Genomic DNA, 21,676 nt, shown 5'->3' with positions numbered 1-21,676 from the left:
AGACACAGTAATGAAGAAGAAACCCCACTTTTAGAACCACCTGCTAATGGAGACACAGTAATGAAGAAGAAACCCCACTTTTAGAACCACCTGCTAATGGAGACACAGTAATGAAGAAGAAACCCCACTTTTAGAACCACCTGCTAATGGAGACACAGTAATGAAGAAGAAACCCCACTTTTAGAACCACCTGCTAATGGAGACACAGTAATGAAGAAGAAACCCCACTTTTAGAACCACCTGCTAATGGAGACACAGTAATGAAGAAGAAACCCCACTTTTAGAACCACCTGCTAATGGAGACACAGTAATGAAGAAGAAACCCCACTTTTAGAACCACCTGCTAATGGAGACACAGTAATGAAGAAGAAACCCCACTTTTAGAACCACCTGCTAATGGAGACACAGTAATGAAGAAGAAACCCCACTTTTAGAACCACCTGCTAATGGAGACACAGTAATGAAGAAGAAACCCCACTTTTAGAACCACCTGCTAATGGAGACACAGTAATGAAGAAGAAACCCCACTTTTAGAACCACCTGCTAATGGAGACACAGTAATGAAGAAGAAACCCCACTTTTAGAACCACCTGCTAATGGAGACACAGTAATGAAGAAGAAACCCCACTTTTAGAACCACCTGCTAATGGAGACACAGTAATGAAGAAGAAACCCCACTTTTAGTACCACCTGCTAATGGAGACACAGTAATGAAGAAGAAACCCCACTTTTAGAACCACCTGCTAATGGAGACACAGTATTGAAGAAGAAACCCCACTTTTAGAACCACCTGCTAATGGAGACACAGTAATGAAGAAGAAACCCCACTTTTAGTACCACCTGCTAATGGAGACACAGTATTGAAGAAGAAACCCCACTTTTAGAACCACCTGCTAATGGAGACACAGTAATGAAGAAGAAACCCCACTTTTAGTACCACCTGCTAATGGAGACACGGTAATTGACAGAAACCCCACTTGTTAGAACCACCTGCTAATGCGAGACACAGTAGTGAAGAAGAAACTCGCACTTTTAGTACCGACACTGCAGTAATGGAGACACAGTAATGTAGATGAAACCCCACAATTTTAGAACCACCTGCCTAATGGAGACACAAGTAGTGAAGAGGAAACCCCACTTTTAGAACCACCTGCTACATGGAGACACAGTGAATGAATGAAGAAACCCCACTTTTAGGACCACCTGCTAATGGAGACACGGTAATAGAAGTACAACCCACACTTATTAGATGACCACCTGCTAATGGTATGTACACAGTAATGAAGCATAGTTTAAACCCCACTTTTAGATACCACCTGCTACATGGAGACAGCAAGTATGCAGTGAATGATATACCCCACTTTTAGATACATACCTGCATAATGGAGACACAGTAATGTAAGATATGTAAACATTACTATTAAGTGGCACTTGTTTAAAGTGGCTAGTGATACATTTTTACATGAATTTCCATCAATTCCCACTTATTAGAAGTGGCTGCGAGTTGAGATACAGTAATGTTGAAGCAGCGGCCACTAAATGTTAGTGGTGGCTGTTTAACGGAGTCTGATGGCCTTGAGATAGAAGCTGTTTTTCAGTCTCTCGGTCCCTGCTATTGATGACACCTGTACTGACCTCGCCTTCTGGATGATAGCGGGGTGAACAGGCAGTGGCTCGGGTGGTTGTTGTCCTTGATGATCTGTATGGCCTTCCTGTGACATCGGGTGGTGTAGGTGTCCTGGAGGGCAGGTAGTTTGCCCCCGGTGATGCGTTGTGCAGACCTCACTACCCTCTGGAGAGCCTTACGGTTGTGGGCGGAGCAGTTGCCGTACCAGGCGGTGATACAGCCCGACAGGATGCTCTCGATTGTGCATCTGTAGAAGTTTGTGAGTGCTTTTGGTGACAAGCCGAATTTCTTCAGCCTCCTCCTTTTAGAACCACCTGCTAATGGAGACACAGTATTGAAGAAGAAACCCCACTTTTAGAACCACCTGCTAATGGAGACACAGTAATGAAGAAGAAACCCCACTTTTAGAACCACCTGCTAATGGAGACACAGTAATGAAGAAGAAACCCCACTTTTAGAACCACCTGCTAATGGAGACACAGTAATGAAGAAGAAACCCCACTTTTAGAACCACCTGCTAATGGAGACACAGTAATGAAGAAGAAACCCCACTTTTAGAACCACCTGCTAATGGAGACACAGTAATGAAGAAGAAACCCCACTTTTAGAACCACCTGCTAATGGAGACACAGTATTGAAGAAGAAACCCCACTTTTAGAACCACCTGCTAATGGAGACACAGTAATGAAGAAGAAACCCCACTTTTAGTACCACCTGCTAATGGAAACACGGTAATGAAGAAACCCCACTTTTAGAACCACCTGCTAATGGAGACACAGTAATGAAGAAGAAACCCCACTTTTAGAACCACCTGCTAATGGAGACACAGTATTGAAGAAGAAACCCCACTTTTAGAACCACCTGCTAATGGAGACACAGTAATGAAGAAGAAACCCCACTTTTAGAACCACCTGCTAATGGAGACACAGTAATGAAGAAACCCCACTTTTAGAACCACCTGCTAATGGAGACACAGTAATGAAGAAACCCCACTTTTAGAACCACCTGCTAATGGAGACACAGTAATGAAGAAGAAACCCCACTTTTAGAACCACCTGCTAATGGAGACACAGTATTGAAGAAGAAACCCCACTTTTAGAACCACCTGCTAATGGAGACACAGTAATGAAGAAGAAACCCCACTTTTAGTACCACCTGCTAATGGAGACACAGTAATGAAGAAGAAACCCCACTTTTAGAACCACCTGCTAATGGAGACACAGTATTGAAGAAGAAACCCCACTTTTAGAACCACCTGCTAATGGAGACACAGTAATGAAGAAGAAACCCCACTTCTAGAACCACCTGCTAATGGAGACACAGTAATGAAGAAGAAACCCCACTTTTAGAACCACCTGCTAATGGAGACACAGTATTGAAGAAGAAACCCCACTTTTAGAACCACCTGCTAATGGAGACACAGTAATGAAGAAGAAACCCCACTTTTAGAACCACCTGCTAATGGAGACACAGTAATGAAGAAGAAACCCCACTTTTAGAACCACCTGCTAATGGAGACACAGTAATGAAGAAGAAACCCCACTTTTAGAACCACCTGCTAATGGAGACACAGTAATGAAGAAGAAACCCCACTTTTAGAACCACCTGCTAATGGAGACACAGTAATGAAGAAGAAACCCCACTTTTAGAACCACCTGCTAATGGAGACACAGTAATGAAGAAGAAACCCCACTTTTAGAACCACCTGCTAATGGAGACACAGTAATGAAGAAGAAACCCCACTTTTAGTACCACCTGCTAATGGAGACACAGTATTGAAGAAGAAACCCCACTTTTAGAACCACCTGCTAATGGAGACACAGTAATGAAGAAGAAACCCCACTTTTAGAACCACCTGCTAATGGAGACACAGTAATGAAGAAGAAACCCCACTTTTAGAACCACCTGCTAATGGAGACACAGTAATGAAGAAGAAACCCCACTTTTAGAACCACCTGCTAATGGAGACACAGTAATGAAGAAGAAACCCCACTTTTAGTACCACCTGCTAATGGAGACACAGTATTGAAGAAGAAACCCCACTTTTAGAACCACCTGCTAATGGAGACACAGTATTGAAGAAGAAACCCCACTTTTAGAACCACCTGCTAATGGAGACACAGTAATGAAGAAGAAACCCCACTTTTAGTACCACCTGCTAATGGAGACACAGTATTGAAGAAGAAACCCCACTTTTAGAACCACCTGCTAATGGAGACACAGTAATGAAGAAGAAACCCCACTTAAATCAAATCAAATTTTATTTGTCACATACACATGGTTAGCAGATGTTAATGCGAGTGTAGCGAAATGCTTGTGCTTCTAGTTCCGACACTGCAGTAATGGAGACACAGTACTGAAGTAATCTAACCCCACAATTCCAGAACCACCTGCCTTATGGACACACAAGTGTAAAGGGATAAAGAATACTGTACATAAAGATATATGAATGAGTGATGGTACGGAACGGCATAGGCAAGATGCAGTAGATGGTATAGTGTACAGTCTATACATATGAGATGAGTAATGTAGGGTATGTAAACATAAAGTGGCATAGTTTAACCACGTGGCTAGTGGATACACAGTGTTGACATAAGAGATGGCACTTTTAGATGCACGTGCTAATGGATATACAGTACATGTATATACATACTACACTATGAGATGAGTACCTGCTAGTGGTATGTACACAGTATATGAAGATGAAGCCCCACTGTTTAGAAGCGGCTACGTGCTACATTTAGACACAGTAATGTCGCAGCAATCCCCACTTATTAGAAGCGGCTGCGAGTTGAGACACAGTAATGTTGAAGCAGCGGCCACTAAATGTTAGTGGTGGCTGTTTAACGGAGTCTGACGGCCTTGAAGATAGAAGCCTCGCTTTTCAGTCTCTCGGTCCCTGCTAATGGATGACACCGGTACTGAAGAAGACACTCGCACTTCTGGATGACCAGCGGGGTGAACAGGCAGTGGCTCGGGTGGTTGTTGATACACCTGACTGATCTAGTACGGCCTGCTCCTGTAGACATCGGGTGGTGTAGAGATGTCACTGGAGGGCAGGTAGTTTGCCACCGGTGATGCGTAATGTGCAGACCTCACAGTACACCTGCTAAGGAGAGCCTTACGGTTGTGGGCGGAGCCAGTTGCCGTACCAGGCGGTGATACAGCCCGACAGGATGCTCTCGATTGTGCACTCTGTAGAAGCCTGTGACGTGCTTTTGGTGACACAGTCGAATTGCAGCAGCCTCCTCACTTTTAGAACCACCTGCTAATGGAGACACAGTATTGAAGAAGAAACCCCACTTTTAGAACCACCTGCTAATGGAGACACAGTAATGAAGAAGAAACCCCACTTTTAGTACCACCTGCTAATGGAGACACAGTAATGAAGAAGAAACCCCACTTTTAGAACCACCTGCTAATGGAGACACAGTAATGAAGAAGAAACCCCACTTTTAGAACCACCTGCTAATGGAGACACAGTATTGAAGAAGAAACCCCACTTTTAGAACCACCTGCTAATGGAGACACAGTAATGAAGAAGAAACCCCACTTTTAGAACCACCTGCTAATGGAGACACAGTAATGAAGAAGAAACCCCACTTTTAGAACCACCTGCTAATGGAGACACAGTATTGAAGAAGAAACCCCACTTTTAGAACCACCTGCTAATGGAGACACAGTATTGAAGAAGAAACCCCACTTTTAGTACCACCTGCTAATGGAGACACAGTAATGAAGAAGAAACCCCACTTTTAGTACCACCTGCTAATGGAGACACAGTAATGAAGAAGAAACCCACTTTTAAAACCACATAACCTTTTACTGCACCTCAATGAATGTGATTCAAAGCAACTGGTATCAAGTAAACATTGTGTCCTACATAAAAAACAGTTGATTAAATCACACATTTTCTGTCAAGTAGCCATGGCATTTTAAAGATTGCAGGTTTGTGGATATACTTTTGAACCTCTGACATTCATGCTGGTCATGGAAAGTTCTATGTCGTTGCTCTTGTGAGAAGGCACAACATGTTTCATTTTTATGGAGATGCGACATGTTGGTTGTTTTGGCTATGATTTTCTTTGAAGATAACTGTGTTAGAATTAATAAAACATTGTTGGAAATATAATTAATGTCAAGGCAATTCCAACACACTACTAGATGCATATTGTAGATAAATTAAACGGACCAAAACATTTTTATGTGTAGTACATGTTTTGGAAGTTTTTTTGTTTACCAACGGAAATAAAGAGCACATCATAAATTCTATTAGCAAAGTATCACCAGCCGTTTCTATGCCATAATTATGTGGCAAGCAGACAGAGTGCTGCCCAGCATTTGTCATATAGCATGCATTTGACCCACCTGGAAACAAAGAGACCTGAAGTTTTTAAAAAGAGACTGTCTGCGATTAATTACCAATTAAAAAAATGTAAAGATGTTTGACATGTCTATCACATACTTAATCCTAATCTAGGTGCGGTGAAATGGAGCAGAGCCATTTGTGGCAGTAATGCCTCCAATCATACTCCTAATAAAGCTCTACGTAGGCATGGCTTGCATCCTCCACGCTTTAGTTATGTTTATATCAAGCCTATAATTGTTTCTTTTGTTCAGCCAGATGTCCTCTCCTGTACTGGTAACAGGTGGCCCACTTGTTTAATTAGTCCACTTGACGAAGCAGGGCCAGAGATTAAGGAAATAATTTAACATGGACTCTAGGTAGAACATTTTCATATCATATAATTACTTAAAGAAATATGCCATTGGCATCGACCACTCGTGATGGGTAAGAAGTAGGCCCATCTCATCTTCATCAGTGACTTTGTAAGTTCACTCAGACATACACAACATATGTGGACATGTCTAAGCATGGTTATATAGGGTATGTTTCAATGTCAATGTTACACCAAAGTTAAATTGGTTCATAAAAATCCATGTCATTATCTGAATATTAATTCGCAAAAGGGATTTGTCTGGTCCCGTGTGGCTCAGTAGGTAGAGCATGGTACTTGCAACGCCAGGGTTGTGGGTTTGATTCCCACGGGGGACCAGTACAGAAATGTATGGACTCACTTAATCGCTCTGGATAAGAGCGTCTGCTAAATGTCAAGTCTTCTTGGGACCAGACTTTAAAAAAAAAAAATTGCACTAGGTACAAAGTTTGCACCTGTTATTTCCTAAAGTAAATACAACATTTAGAAATAAACAAAAAGGTAAGATTTAGTCAGAAGAAATAAAACATTAAGGTAAATTGTAATGTCACTGGATTAGAGAATAGCCCCACAGTACCCATACACTTAAGTATGAAACATTTAACTTTGTAAATTTAAAAGACAGAAATGACCTCTATGTCAGTTTTGCTTGGGGCATCCAAAAGGCACAAGTCATCAGAGTTTGCGAGGAACGTGTGCCATACATGTTGCCACCAACAATGGTGGCATAAATTAAATTCACGGATCATGCACACATTATGAACACTTCATTGAGTTGTTTGGACCGGGGGGATAGGGACAACGGACAATGTAGGAGGACCCACATATTATTTTATTGAATTTTAGGACACCATAGTTACACCATGGTCATCTTACGTATGAAGTCATTCAAACAGTGAACAGTCAGTCATAACTACATCACACACCTATAACCACTACATACATGTGACATAACAGCTTTATAGATAATTACATTATCTATTTTTATGTATACTTCATTTAAATAACCAGGAAGATCATAATGACATAGACATTTAAGAACTTGAATGTACAGGGGTCAGCGGCCAGCCTGCTCTACTGAACGTAGAAGGGTTAATGGCCAGCCTGCTCTACTGAACGTAGAAGGGTTAACGGCCAGCCTGCTCTACTGAACGTAGAACGGTTAACGGCCAGCCTGCTCTACTGAACGTAGAAGGGTTAATGGCCAGCCTGCTCTACTGAATGTACAAGGGTTAAATGGCCAGCCTGCTCTACTGAATGTACAAGGGTTAAATGGCAAGCCTGCTCTACTGAATGTACAAGGGTTAATGGCCAGCCTGCTCTACTGAATGTACAAGGGTTAATGGCCAGCCTGCTCTACTGAACGTAGAAGGGTTAACGGCCAGCCTGCTCTACTGAACGTAGAAGGGTTAATGGCCAGCCTGCTCTACTGAATGTACAAGGGTTAAATGGCCAGCCTGCTCTACTGAATGTACAAGGGTTAAATGGCCAGCCTGCTCTACTGAATGTACAAGGGTTAATGGCCAGCCTGCTCTACTGAATGTACAAGGGTTAATGGCCAGCCTGCTCTACTGAACGTAGAACGGTTAACGGCCAGCCTGCTCTACTGAACGTAGAAGGGTTAATGGCCAGCCTGCTCTACTGAATGTACAAGGGTTAAATGGCCAGCCTGCTCTACTGAATGTACAAGGGTTAATGGCCAGCCTGCTCTACTGAATGTACAAGGGTTAATGGCCAGCCTGCTCTACTGAACGTAGAAGGGTTAATGGCCAGCCTGCTCTACTGAATGTACAAGGGTTAAATGGCCAGCCTGCTCTACTGAATGTACAAGGGTTAATGGCCAGCCTGCTCTACTGAATGTACAAGGGTTAATGGCTAGCCTGCTCTACTGAACGTACGGGGGTTAACGGCCAGCCTGTTCTATTGAACGTACAAGGGTTAACGGCTAGCCTGCTCTACTGAACGTACGGGGGTTAACGGCCAGCCTGCTCTACTGAATGTACAGGGGTCAGCGGCCAGCCTGCTCTACTGAACGTAGAAGGGTTAACGGCCATCCTGCTCTACTGAATGTACAAGGGTTAACGGCCAGCCTGCTCTACTGAACGTAGAACGGTTAACGGCCAGCCTGCTCTACTGAATGTACAAGGGTTAATGGCCAGCCTGCTCTACTGAATGTACAGGGGTTAACGGCCAGCCTGCTCTACTGAACGTAGAAGGGTTAATGGCCAGCCTGCTCTACTGAATGTACAAGGGTTAAATGGCCAGCCTGCTCTACTGAATGTACAAGGGTTAATGGCCAGCCTGCTCTACTGAATGTACAAGGGTTAATGGCCAGCCTGCTCTACTGAACGTAGAAGGGTTAATGGCCAGCCTGCTCTACTGAATGTACAAGGGTTAATGGCCAGCCTGCTCTACTGAATGTACAGGGGTTAACGGCCAGCCTGCTCTACTGAACGTAGAAGGGTTAATGGCCAGCCTGCTCTACTGAATGTACAAGGGTTAAATGGCCAGCCTGCTCTACTGAATGTACAAGGGTTAATGGCCAGCCTGCTCTACTGAATGTACAAGGGTTAATGGCCAGCCTGCTCTACTGAACGTAGAAGGGTTAATGGCCAGCCTGCTCTACTGAATGTACAAGGGTTAATGGCTAGCCTGCTCTACTGAACGTACGGGGGTTAACGGCCAGCCTGTTCTATTGAACGTACAAGGGTTAACGGCCAGCCTGTTCTACTGAACGTACAGGGGTTATTGGCCAGGCTGTTTTACTGAACGTACAAGGGTTAATGGCCAGCCTGTTTTACTGAACGTACAAGGGTTATTGGCCAGCCTGTTTTACTGAATGTACAGGGGTTACTGGCCAGCCTGTTTTACTGAACGTACAGGGGTTATTGGCCAGCCTGTTTTACTGAACGTACAGGGGTTAATGGCCAGCCTGTTTTACTGAACGTACAGGGGTTAATGGCCAGCCTGTTTTACTGAACGTACAGGGGTTATTGGCCAGCCTGTTTTTACTGAACGTACAGGGGTTAATGGCCAGGAGAGGGCATTATCGGCCTTGCCAGCAGAGACTGGAAACACATTGTGTGACCAAGACAAGAGGTCTGTTAAGTTTATCCTTCCTCAATGTCTTTGGGTGTGCAGGCTTTTGCTCCAACCTTATTCCAACACCTGATTGAGTAAGTGATTAGTAGAACCAGGTGTGTTTTAGCAGGGTTGGAGTGAAAGCCTGCACACCCAGGAGCAGTCGACCACCCCTGCTGTACAGAAATGATCACGTAAGAAACAACAATAAAACCCATTTCAGAACTTTGTTACACCATTTATTTAATACATGATAATAACTCTTGGCAGCATTTATATTCCCCATGATTAAAACATATGGTAAAATAAAATGTATATATTATAACCCAGATAAATTAATATTCAACATTTGTACATTAACTTCACATTATTTCTCTCCTTACATGTTCCCAAAAGATATTTGAACTGAACAATTAAAAAAAAAACTTTTTGGGATAATAAAAGGCCACTCTAAAATGTGCAGTTTTGTCACAAAACACAAAGCCACAGATGTCTCAAGTGTTCAGGGAGCGTGCAATTGGTATGCTGACTGCAGGAATGTCCACCAGAGCTGTTGCCAAAGAACTGAATGTTAATTTCTCTAGAGAATTTGGCAGTACGTCCAACCGGCCTCACAACCGCAGATCATGTGTAACCACGCCAGCCCAGTACCTCCACATCCGGCTTCTTCACCTGCGGGATTGTCTGAGACCAGTCAACCGGACAGCTGATGAAACTGAGGAGTATTTCTGTCTGTAATAAAGCCCTTTTGTGGGCAAAACTAATTCTGATTGGTTGGGCCTGGCTCCCAAGTGGGTGGGCCTATACCCTCCCAGGCCTACCCATGGCTGCGCCCCGGCCCAGTCATGTGAAACCCATAGATTAGGGCCTAATTAATTAACTTCAATTGACTGATTTCCTTAAATGAACTGTAACTCAGTAAAATCGTTGAAATTGTTGCATTTATATTTTTGTTCAGTATATGTATTATAAGTGCAATAAAAAAACTGTAATGGCGTATAGGTGGCCCATCAACATCTTAGAGACATTTCCTTTAAATATATATATTATGTTGCGTATGGAGACATCAGCATTGAGTAGAGTAATTGAGATACAGTTAAATTCAATTCCAGCTTATTGCAACCTCCTGGGGACAAAAGCTTATTAAGCTTCAAGCCTCTATAAATTCTAATACATCCCCAAGTCTATGTCTTGATGTCCGGTTAGAGTCCAATTCATTACACAACAGTCAGGAAGATATAAATGCTGTATGCACAACACATGCATTCTCCCTAATTACAGTGAGAAAGAAAAGTTGTTGCCGCACAAAAGGCCTAATGAGAATCAAATAGCAAAACGTACGAGTCAGCACAACTTTGGTCCTTCAAGCTGAAATCTCTAACCGTGAAATATTACAGCTTATTTTTTTAAATATAAGAGCAGCAAACAATGTGTAAATGTTTATCTTTGAACATGCGTGACTCGTCTATGCCAATTAAATTAGATTTAAAACTACAATAGACTTAACGTGGTCTCTCCTTCCTAGTTGTTCCTACATTTGAGTCATTCAGCAGGAGGTACTCTTATCTAGAGCAAGTTATTAAACGTTGATTCTAATAAGGAGGTTAAACAACAAAATAAAATAAAACATTTAGTAGATCCATGTCAATGGCAAATGTTAATGCCAATTTCCTTACCAAAACAAAATAAAAAAGTGCAAAATCCCAACATCAAGGCACATAATGGAGTGCAGTAGTAGGAAGTCCAATGACTACAGCAGAACTGGTACATTACATGACATAAGACAACACACCACCAAGTGATTAAGTTAGGGGGGAGGGTTTGGTCAGAATTGGCCCCTACAGTGACTTCAGAAAGTATTCACACCCCCTACTTTTTCCGCATTTTGTTGTGTTACAGCCTGGTTTTAAAATGGATTACATTTAGATTTTGTGTTACTGGCCTACACACCCCATAATGTCAAAGTGGAATTCTGTTTCTTGAAATGTTTACAAATTAATAAAAAATCTAAAGCTGAAATGTCTTCAGTCAATAAGTATTCAACCCCTTTGTTATGGCAAGCCTAAATAAGTTCAGGAGTAAATGTGTGCTTAACAAGGGACATAAGATGCATGGACTCATTGTGTGTAATAAGTGGTTAACATTATTATTTTTTTAAATCATTGACTACCTCATCTCCGTAGCACACACATACAATTATCTGTAGGATCCCTGTCGAGCAGTACATTTCAAACACAGATTAAACCACAAAGACCAGGGAGGTTTACCAATGCCTCACAAAGAAGGGCACCTAGTGGTAGATGGGTAAAAATAACTACAAAAATAATAGACATTGAGCATGATGAAGTTATTAATTACACTTTGGATGGTGTATCAATACACCCAGTCACTACAAAGATACAGGCGTCCTTCCTAACGCAGTTGCTGGAGATGAAGGAAAACGCTCAGGGATTTCACCAAGAGGCCAATGGTGACTTCAAAACAGTCACAGAGTTTAATGGCTGTGATGGGAGAAAACTGAGGATGGATCAACAACATTGTAGTTACTCCACAATATGTACCTAATTTACAGAGTGAAAAAAAGGAAGCCTGCTCAGAATAAAAAAAGATTCCAAAACATGCATCTGGTTTTAACAAGGCACTAAAGTAACAGTGCAAAACATTTGGCAAAGCAATTTACTTTTTGTCCTGAACAAAAAGTGTTATGTTTGGGGCAAATCCAATACACCGCATTACTGAGAACCAGTATCCATACGTTCAAGCATAATGGTGGCTGTATCATGTTATGGGTATGCTTGTAATGGTTAAGGACTGGGGAGTTTTTCAATATAAAAAAAGAAATGGGGATGGAGCTAAGCACAGGCAAAATCCTAGAGGAAAACCTGGTTCAGTCTGCTTTCCACCAAACACTGGGAGATGAATACACCTTTCAGCAGGACAATAACCTAAAACACAAGGCCAAATCTACATTACCCTGGAGTTGCTTACCAAGAAGACAGTGAATGTTCCTGAGTGGCTGAGTTACAGTTTTGACTTAAATCTGTAGGAAAATCTATGGCAAGACCTGAAAATGGTTGTCAAGCAATGATCAATAACTAATTTGACAGAGCTTAAAGAATTTTGAAAATAACAAAATGGGCAAATGTTGCAGAATCAAGGTGTGGAAAGCTCTAAGAGACTTACCCAGAAGGACTCACAGCTGTAATCAATGCCAAAGGTGATTCTAACATGTATTAACTCAGGGGGTTGAATACTTATCTAAGCAAGATATTACAGTTTTATTATTATTTTCTATTATATATCTATTTTTTTATTTATACAAATGGTATACTTTTTCCCCCAGTTTGACAGAGTATTTTGTGTAGATTGTTGACAAAAAAAATGACAATTAAATCAATTTGAATCCCACTTTGTAACAACAAAATGTGGAAAAAGTCCAGGGGTGTGATACTTTCTGAAGGCACTGTACATGGAGAACAGCAGGGGACTCAGCACTCAGCCCTGTGGGACATAGTGAGGATACAGATCCTCACAAAAGGCCCTTGTTAGACGCCAAAGTAGGTTGGTGATTCTGTAAGCAACAGTTGTAGTGTTAACAAATATTTTTTTCAAATACATCTATGGTTCAAGACAGTTGTTGGTAGAACTCCTATTGGTGATGTGCAATGCATTGACAGATACTTCAAGTGTAAACGAAAAACATGTACTTTGCATTAATGCAACATTAACATTCCCCTTATCCTATATATAATGCATACTATATGATGAAGAAAGTATGAAGTATAAAACATACAAATCAACACAATGCCAACCAGGAAATTAAAATTAAAGACAATATTGTTATAAAAAAGAAAGAATTCAGTGTCCACTACCATTTACGAACAATCAAAGAAACTACAAGTATGACAGACAATTGACAGCAGCTGTCCTCACAATTAACATGAAAACAATTCAACATCAATCAATGTCTAGATACTAACATAAACAGTGTTCTGAGACTCCACTAACCTAATGAGTCCCACCGTAATGCCGGGGCGTTTTGGACTTCTAGACCCTTTTAAACATAGTGTGTTTGAGCTACAGACTTCTGGGTTTCACCATTGGATTAATCTATTTCTTCTGCATCCGTAGATACCACTAGTCTGTGTGATTAACAGGGGCTGACTAGAGCTGTGTTGTGAGACAAGGGCGGATCCCGAGGGGGCTCAGACCGGTTCTTTTTACAAAAATGAGTCCGAATAGTTTGAGCTATAAAAACGATTGAAAGCTGCCCATGAAAAGCCAAAAATCTTACAAACACGCACGTGTAAAATGTTTTGCTCTGTGATGCCCACATGTTACACAAGAGTCATTAGAAGCTAAGGGGTTCTTCTACATAGAAGATCATAGGAAATCCCAGGGCATAGTGTCTATACTACTGTAACAAGCTCATAGTTGCTATCAAACTCCAAAGAGTTGTCACTGACGAGTTGGATATTAATTTCCCAGTAAGCAAACAATTTCTGCACTTACAGTGTTCATATACATTCATTTATATCAGCTTTTTGCTTTGGCTGATTATTATTATTATATATATTTTTTTTTTTTACATTTGTCAATAAAACTCATGAATGCAACTATTTATGTCAAATAGTTTTGTGTTCTACTTGTAGCCCTGATAACATAAGGGTTGTACATGCAGATACATTTAAATCAAATTTTTGCTGGGGTCTCGGGACTGATAGGGTTAATTAAGTCACACTAGGTTCAGAAAACTCAAAGTTAGTATCATATATTCAAATTATCAAAAGTAATCGACTCAACAGTCATGAAAACATGTACATAAAAACAAAATAAAACTTGAGTAGAAAAATAAAGTGGAATGTGTACAAAAAAATACACAGAGGTACAGTATATCAGTGTATATTTAGTAGGAGGAGGATTTATGAACAATGTTACAACCAAGTGTACAACAGCAGATAAATATAAATACATCTATTTGGTATACCCTGAAATTAATGTTGATACAGTTCATTGTGACATTGTGACATTTTTAGTCTTAGTCTGTGGTCATTGGTAAGGTTAAATCATTTGGCTTTAGGCAGTGTGGAGGTTTGAAAAAGCAAGAAGCAAAAATGTTTTTAAAATGGATGAACAAAGACTCTGTGATGTTTGTCTAATTGATGGTAATGAAAGTGGGAGATAAAGACACGGTTACCACTGTTGATGCAAAATAAGTCATGGTTGGTTGTTAAAGCCCTGTAGCTCGATACGTAATTAGCTATCTATCAACCAATTTTGTAAGGTACAGTATGTGAATAGTGCACACATTTGTACTTTTTTATTTATTTATACTATATAATAAATAAAATATATACCATTTAGCAGACGCCTAATCCAAAGTGACTTACAGTCATGCGTGCATACATTTTACGTACGGGTGTCCCGGGAATTGTACCCACTATCCTGGCATTGCAAGTGCCATGCTCTACCAACTGAACTACAGAAACAAACAGTGCAACTGAGTTGCGACGGCTAAGAAATTCAACTAACAACTTTGACAGTAAGATATTTGGGTAACGCTTTACTTGAACCCTGTCATAAGGCCTGCATAATACTATCATAACATTTACATTTACATTTAAGTCATTTAGCAGACGCTCTTATCCAGAGCGACTTACAAATTGGTGCATTCACCTTATGATATCCAGTGGAACAACCACTTTACAATAGTGCATCTAACTCTTTTAAGGGGGGGGGGTTAGAAGGATTACTTTATCCTATCCTAGGTATTCCTTAAAGAGGTGGGGTTTCAGGTGTCTCCGGAAGGTGGTGATTGACTCCGCTGACCTGGCGTCGTGAGGGAGTTTGTTCCACCATTGGGGTGCCAGAGCAGCGAACAGTTTTGACTGGGCTGAGCGGGAACTGTACTTCCTCAGAGGTAGGGAGGCGAGCAGGCCAGAGGTGGATGAACGCAGTGCCCTTGTTTGGGTGTAGGGCCTGATCATAAGGCCTGCGTAACTGTCATAAGGCCCGCGTAACTGTCATAAGGCCTGCGTAACTGTTATAAGGCCTGCGTAACACTTTCATAAGGCTGACATTATAGATATTATTAGGCGTCATGCTAGTTTATGGCAAAATGATGCATGACAGACAGTCATGTTGCAAGCAAAGGTCTCCTTCATTGCCGGTCTCTACCATATATCTGTGGCATGGGCACAACGTTGGGTTTTAGAAGTGGGGGGGACATTATTATTATTAGATTAAAAAAAATAATAATAAAGTCTGATAAACACTCCAAACAACCGACCCGACCGCTCGGAGGCGTCGCACGGTCCTAAAGTCCACCGTTACCTCGTTTTGTATCACATTCCAATTATAAAATGGGGGGGGGGGGCAAAAATGCAACTTCAGTATATGTCGGGGGGGTGGTATGTCCCCCCCCCGTCCCCAGTGGAAGTTGCACCCCTGATCTGTGGTACACTAAACCTTGTGTTTCAGTGCATAATATAATAATAATAGAACATAATATAACTTTATTTAGCCAGGTGAGTAAATTCTCCTTCAAACCCTTCATAAAAAAGTTCATGGAGCAAATATCAAAGATGCGACACATAATGAGTTTCATGGCAACTTTAAGTTTACCTTCTGTACGAAGCATTATAACATTGTTCAAATCAGGTGTTACTAGTGGCATTTCTTTTTGGTAGGAGCATCATAACACATTCTTTAAAAAATATGGGTAGAAAAGTCAAGCAGAGGAACTCTTTTACAATATCATTATGGAATGCAGTTCAATCATGGAACTACTCTTTCTTATAGCAATCCACAAACCAATTTGCCCACCACTTGATATCCAACTTCTAACCAAAATAATTACTTGTATAGCCTTCTGTAAAAGGCAAGTATACAAACCACTTGGGAGATTGACAAAAAAAAATCATTTTTTATCTTGAAAACAACAGGCCACAGCCCACCAGACAACAGCAGAAACTGTTGATTTATGACACATGAATGGACCATAAGTCCCAAGAAGAAGGCACAAATTATATATATTTTTTAATTGGCTGTCTATTGGCTATTGAGTTAGAGTTAGCATCGTTTGAAGGTCTACATGGCCCTACAATCAACTTGTAGTTCTTAGCGATTTCCCTTTTGTCAAAGTTTCCTTTAAAAAGCAATTTCCCCTTAAAGTGGTTCCCTCAATGTAACAACAGAGCACAATGGAGCCCCTAGTAAGTATAAGGGAGGGCATTAGGTTGCACTTGGTAAAATGTCTCTCGACTGTGGCAGAAGTTTGTGACCCAGTTCAAGCACTTTCAATGTGATTCCTATAGGAAAAGACGAAAAGGTATCCACTGGCCAACCAATACTACCAACCAGCTTAGATGGCACAAAACAGGGAGGTGAAGGCAGGTGGGGGGTGCTGAGAGTGTGCATAGTGTATTCTCTGTCGGAGATGGCAGCCTACCGTCTGGACTGAAGTGGGACAGAGCTCCACTTATCTACACATGACTGCGGAAGTGGTGGGGAAAGGTCAGTGGTTGCCTGCTCCTCAACGGGATGAACCACAGGATTTTCCAGGTAGTGCCAAACACCTCGGCCAGAGTCCGCTGCCAGGATTTCTTTGACCCACCACCAGACCCGCCTCTGTGAAAGAGAAAATAATGTGCACAAGCGTGCGCACAGATCTCAAGTCTGAATGGGCCCAAAATGGAAAAACAGAGGTACCAACACTGAACCTTGTGGAACACCTAATTCAACGTAATGGTACTGCAATGACTTGTCAACTAGCTGGACAAATTGTGTCCAATCAGATAAGTAAAATCGGAACGTGAAGAGGCTGTCCAGAGCCCGGCAAATTATTTTCTTGTCCCTTGTATCAAAGGCAGCACAAAGGAACAAACCCATGCTACTTACATTTCATTTGAGAAGTGAGCCATTTTCTCAATAGTGGTGGTGTCCTGTTAGGCGGTAACACAAGAGGAACATAGTTTAAACATTGATAGATTTCACATCTTTGAGTAGGGTGGCTAAGAAATCTGCCGATGTGCCCTTGAACAAGGAACTTAACACTAATTGCTCCTGTAAGTCGCTCTGGATAAGAGCGTCCGCTAAATTACTAAAATGTCATTTGCATGATCACAGGCTGTCCTGGAATATATATTTGCATGTGTACTAATTAGCCAGGTAAATCTCCTCAAATGGACGCCTTACACACAAAGCGCGACACCAAACAGATAACACACCACATGCTAATTAGGAGACATTAATGCACCTGCCCACCCGTGCTGTGAGGCCCAGGTTTCCAAATTAAGTTGTTTTCTGAAAAGGACATTTCTACGTGTTTCATCAACAAGAAAATAGCCTAACTAGCACATGACTATCCATAGTTATTGTCAATTGTTAACATGCTGTTATCATCTTAACGTATTCCTGAAAGGTTGTTTTTCTCTGTGAACAACAAACAACTGATCAACATCCTGCAATTCCCTTCCTTACCATAGGATTTGTTGTCTGAAAATAACCTATGGCCTCTGGTGACATGCACCTATACATTGAGACCTGAACGTGTAGGGATTTGGCCAATCACCAAATCTGTTACTAAGCTTGATCATGGGTCTGTGCAACAAGACAAGTACGAAACTAACTAGGCCTTCAAGGCCCCAATCCCTTAATGTCATCAAGTAGAAAAAGTCCGTGTGGCTACGAGAAGGCCCCACGTTTACCCAGAGGGACAGTAATAGAAATAAAGACTTAGCAGTCCAGATAAGACGGTTTTACGCAGCTGGGCTCACATGTAAGCTGTTAAGTCTATTACACCTTGGTGCTGGTGCATTACATCCTGTCAATCCACTCACAGAGGTTAAAGGTGAGGTCTCATCTGGTAAGGAGTCATGACAGTCAAGGACACGGTAAAGTTCACCAACACATCCTAATATTCCCACTACTCCAGTAACAATAGCTGAATGGAACTGAAGGCAGATTGGCATACATCGGAATTAGAAAAGAACTAGGTTGCATGAAATGGGCAGTGTAAACAGTGCATAACATGCTACTTTGATACATAACAAATACGTTGATATTTACTTGACTACAATTTTCTAACAAGAGACAGTAGGAAGAGTAGCTGCTGCTTCTGCAAAAGCTAATGGAGATCCAAATAAACAGGAGAGAGATTTGACTCACTGTCAGGATGCCAGCCATCTGAGTATAGAAGAGGCTGCTCATGCCTCCGATCATCACCAGACCCATGATCGCAGACACACGGATCAGGGCGAGCTCATGACGTGCCATGAATGCCTCCTATGACAGTACAACCAGAAGAGGTCAAAGTCAACTTCACAGCACCATGTACATACTCCCGTACTCCTTTCACACATTCAGCATACTGCCCATCTACACCTCCTACTCTGCATGTACTCTGCTTACAAACCTTGGAGTCTCATCTCTGCAGATTCTTTGCTCAGAAGCTTGCAAAATCCCAGGAAAACAGCACATGGTTGTCTGAGACGAGGCCATTTCTGTTGCAGATCTACCCGATCCAGTCAAACGGGACCTTCCCTACTCTCACTGACATATTACTACAGCCCTATGCCTGCCCTACTTTGTGAGACTGCTCAATGCTGCTGAACTGTGAAAAAGGTTTGATGAAATCTGAAATACCAGTAACTTAAAAAATATCTGTTTTGTTTATTTGCCTACGTAGGCCTATGTATGCTGCAATTCAGCTTTTAGCTGCAAATGTGTACATGTACATCTCTATTAAAATGTTCATCATCAAGGCATAGAAGGGAGGGTTGTTTTAGGGGTGCGGCAGGCAGTTATCTGTAAGAGCTTGATTACACACTTTCCAAGGAAATATGGAAAATCTTGAATTGAATTAGAAAGTAATCCAAATCGTTGATGACGAAATTCTTCCTTGTGATTGCTATTACAACAACAAAAAATCATGAAACCAAGCTGTCCAGTAATGTTCATTCTAGTTTAGCGTTAAAGCGCTCACTTTTCATTCTTGACTTTACCTGGTCCAATGTGGTCAAGGGCTGGAAGTAATAGAACTGGCAGAAGTCTAGAACCAGGGTGAACAAACTGAGGACCTGTGTGTAAAAACAGAGTTGCAAGAAGAGCCAGTGGTTGTCCTCCCCTACACAATTATTGATCCTGCCAGGAGACAAGAGGGAGAAAAATACATTTTACAGGACTGCTCAAATGCCTAGGTTACAAGTATTACAAATATCAAGCACATTTTCCCAAGCAGATAAACAGATATGTCAGCCTAAACCATTCAATGAACTGTCTATCAATTTTTAAAATATATGGCAATCCTGGGGGTGCTGCTAGAGAAGAGGTGCAGCGCGAACTACTGTGCAGTTGTCCCCCTCTCTTGGCCGGTTCAGTGAAAGACACCCTGACAATATCACCGTCAGCTCTTTTAATGCAACAGAAAATTCTAAATGTCCCCCCCAGAACGAGCTGTCTTGTTTAGCTGAATGTCCTATGGGAGTGATAGAAGTGTCTGAAGTCTTACCATGGACAGTGGTGGTCCATTCTACGTACACAATGGCCACAACGACTGCAGTGGTGGGACCTTTTTGGTCTCCTCATGTTGCACTTGGTACACATTTCCCACTGCTCTCGCTCTGAAACAAAGTAACCATGTCGGAAACCAAACTTTTGCCATGAACCAGGCAACAAACCTCATATCAGTGGACCTTATCCCGAGTGTACAAAACATTACGGACACCTTCCTAATATTGAGTTACACCCCCCGTCCCCAGATGTCCTTTGGGTGGTGGGCCATTCTTGATACACACAGGAAACTGTTCAGTGTGAAAAACCCAACAGCTTTGCAGTTCTAGACAAAGTTATTGCACCTACTACCATACCCCGTTCAAAGACACTTAAATAATTTGTCTTGCCCATTCACCCTTTCAATGGCACACACACAATCCATGTCTCAATTGTCTCAAGCCTTTCAAATCCTTCTTTAACCTGTCTCCTCCCCTTCATCTACACTGATTGAGGAGGACATCAATAAGGGATCATAGCTTTCACCTGGCCAGTTTGTGTCATGGACAGAGAAGGTGTTCTTAATGTTTTGTACACTCAGTTTATATTATATATCAGTATTTGTGACAGAGGGTGTGGAATGTCAAATTACCTGAGTGAGGGATGTGAGGGTCGGGTGTGAGTCGGCCAGGATTGGCTGTAGAAGCTCTAAAAAGTGCAGCCATACAGAGGGCTGATGCTAAGTAGTAACCTAGGAGGAGAGGTACAGGATGACTACAGCAGTCAAAGTCATTGATGAAGCAGACCGAACTAAACACCTGGTCTGTGGGATTAATACTCACTGACAACCAAGGCCCAAGGGATATTCCCCTCATAGAAATGGGGCAGTAGCACCAACTTGGGGACGAAGAAGGAGTTGTAGAGCCAGATGGCGAAAACCATACTGGTGCAGAACCAGCCCATGGGGTCCATCACAAAGTGCAGCCGAAGCTTCATGGCTCCTGTCACTTTGGGACACAGATGGACAATGTGTCATAACCTCCCTGGAAAAAAAGATAGCTAAATTAGAGCTTATGATCAGAGTTAATCAATAGGTTAGGTTGCACCTGTTAAGGCTGTTCTCAATAACCATTGAGTTTACAGTCAATTTTATCTCACTTTCTCATACACTTCTTCTGACTTTTATCTGAGGTGTGTACAGGAGTTATTAAGATAGGGTACACCCCCCACAACACGTCTCCTTAGATACACACACCCACAACAACACAAGTTAAACAATCTGATTGTACCTTACATACTGACACTTTAGTAGCCAGCTACATATTTTCTGAAAGTAGATCATGTCAAGCATACAGGTAGATACTAGAATATAGAAACATTAAACATGTTGGCCTATCTACTGTACCTTGCTAGCTAGCTATTCTGACAGGTAGCTAACGCGTTAGCTAACTAGCTGGGCTTGGTCTTCCTAGAAATTTAACTTGATTTGTAAATAACTAACGTTAGACCTGGTGATAACTAGTTAGCATAGCAGTAACCGATCAAAATGTAGATATCACATTACTTTAGTTACTCCACCTACCTATCAAGCTGGGGATGTGTATTGCTAAACTTCAGAGGGATACCCACTTACAATCGCTCTTTTACCATGAGCACACACATACTTCCGTGGAGGTGCAGCAACACTGTGATGAATGATATGCCGTCAAAAATATGAGTTCTGCTGCCACCTATTGGACTTGCGTTCGAACTTATTTTG

At 41.7% G+C, this 21,676-nt stretch overlaps 1 protein-coding gene across 4 annotated transcripts; it reads right to left on the bottom strand.

Annotated features, from left to right (window-relative positions):
* Window positions 1-1,812: 1,812 nt before the first annotated feature.
* LOC139534562 (palmitoyltransferase ZDHHC21-like) lies at window positions 1,813-21,613 on the bottom strand. 4 transcript variants are annotated; one of them, XM_071333784.1, is made up of 9 exons: window positions 21,500-21,613; window positions 20,760-20,960; window positions 20,570-20,668; window positions 19,937-20,048; window positions 19,431-19,569; window positions 18,595-18,711; window positions 17,326-17,369; window positions 16,877-17,055; window positions 1,813-1,941 (listed from the first exon to the last, which is right to left on the bottom strand). In XM_071333784.1, exons 2-8 carry the CDS (start codon window positions 20,911-20,913, stop codon window positions 16,911-16,913), a joined length of 810 nt encoding a protein of 269 aa, XP_071189885.1. In that variant the 5' UTR covers window positions 20,914-20,960; window positions 21,500-21,613; the 3' UTR covers window positions 1,813-1,941; window positions 16,877-16,910. The 4 variants fall into 4 exon arrangements, with proteins under 4 accessions (XP_071189885.1, XP_071189886.1, XP_071189884.1 ...); XM_071333785.1 differs by having other exon boundaries at window positions 1,843-1,944; XM_071333783.1 differs by lacking the exon at window positions 1,813-1,941 and having other exon boundaries at window positions 16,024-17,055.
* Window positions 21,614-21,676: the final 63 nt, after the last annotated feature.

The sequence above is a fragment of the Salvelinus alpinus genome, chromosome 11 (genome assembly GCF_045679555.1).
Source record: "Salvelinus alpinus chromosome 11, SLU_Salpinus.1, whole genome shotgun sequence".
Taxonomy (NCBI): Eukaryota; Metazoa; Chordata; class Actinopteri; order Salmoniformes; family Salmonidae; genus Salvelinus; species Salvelinus alpinus.
Note: the sequence above shows the minus strand (reverse complement) of the source record. Positions and strands in the feature narration are given on the sequence as shown.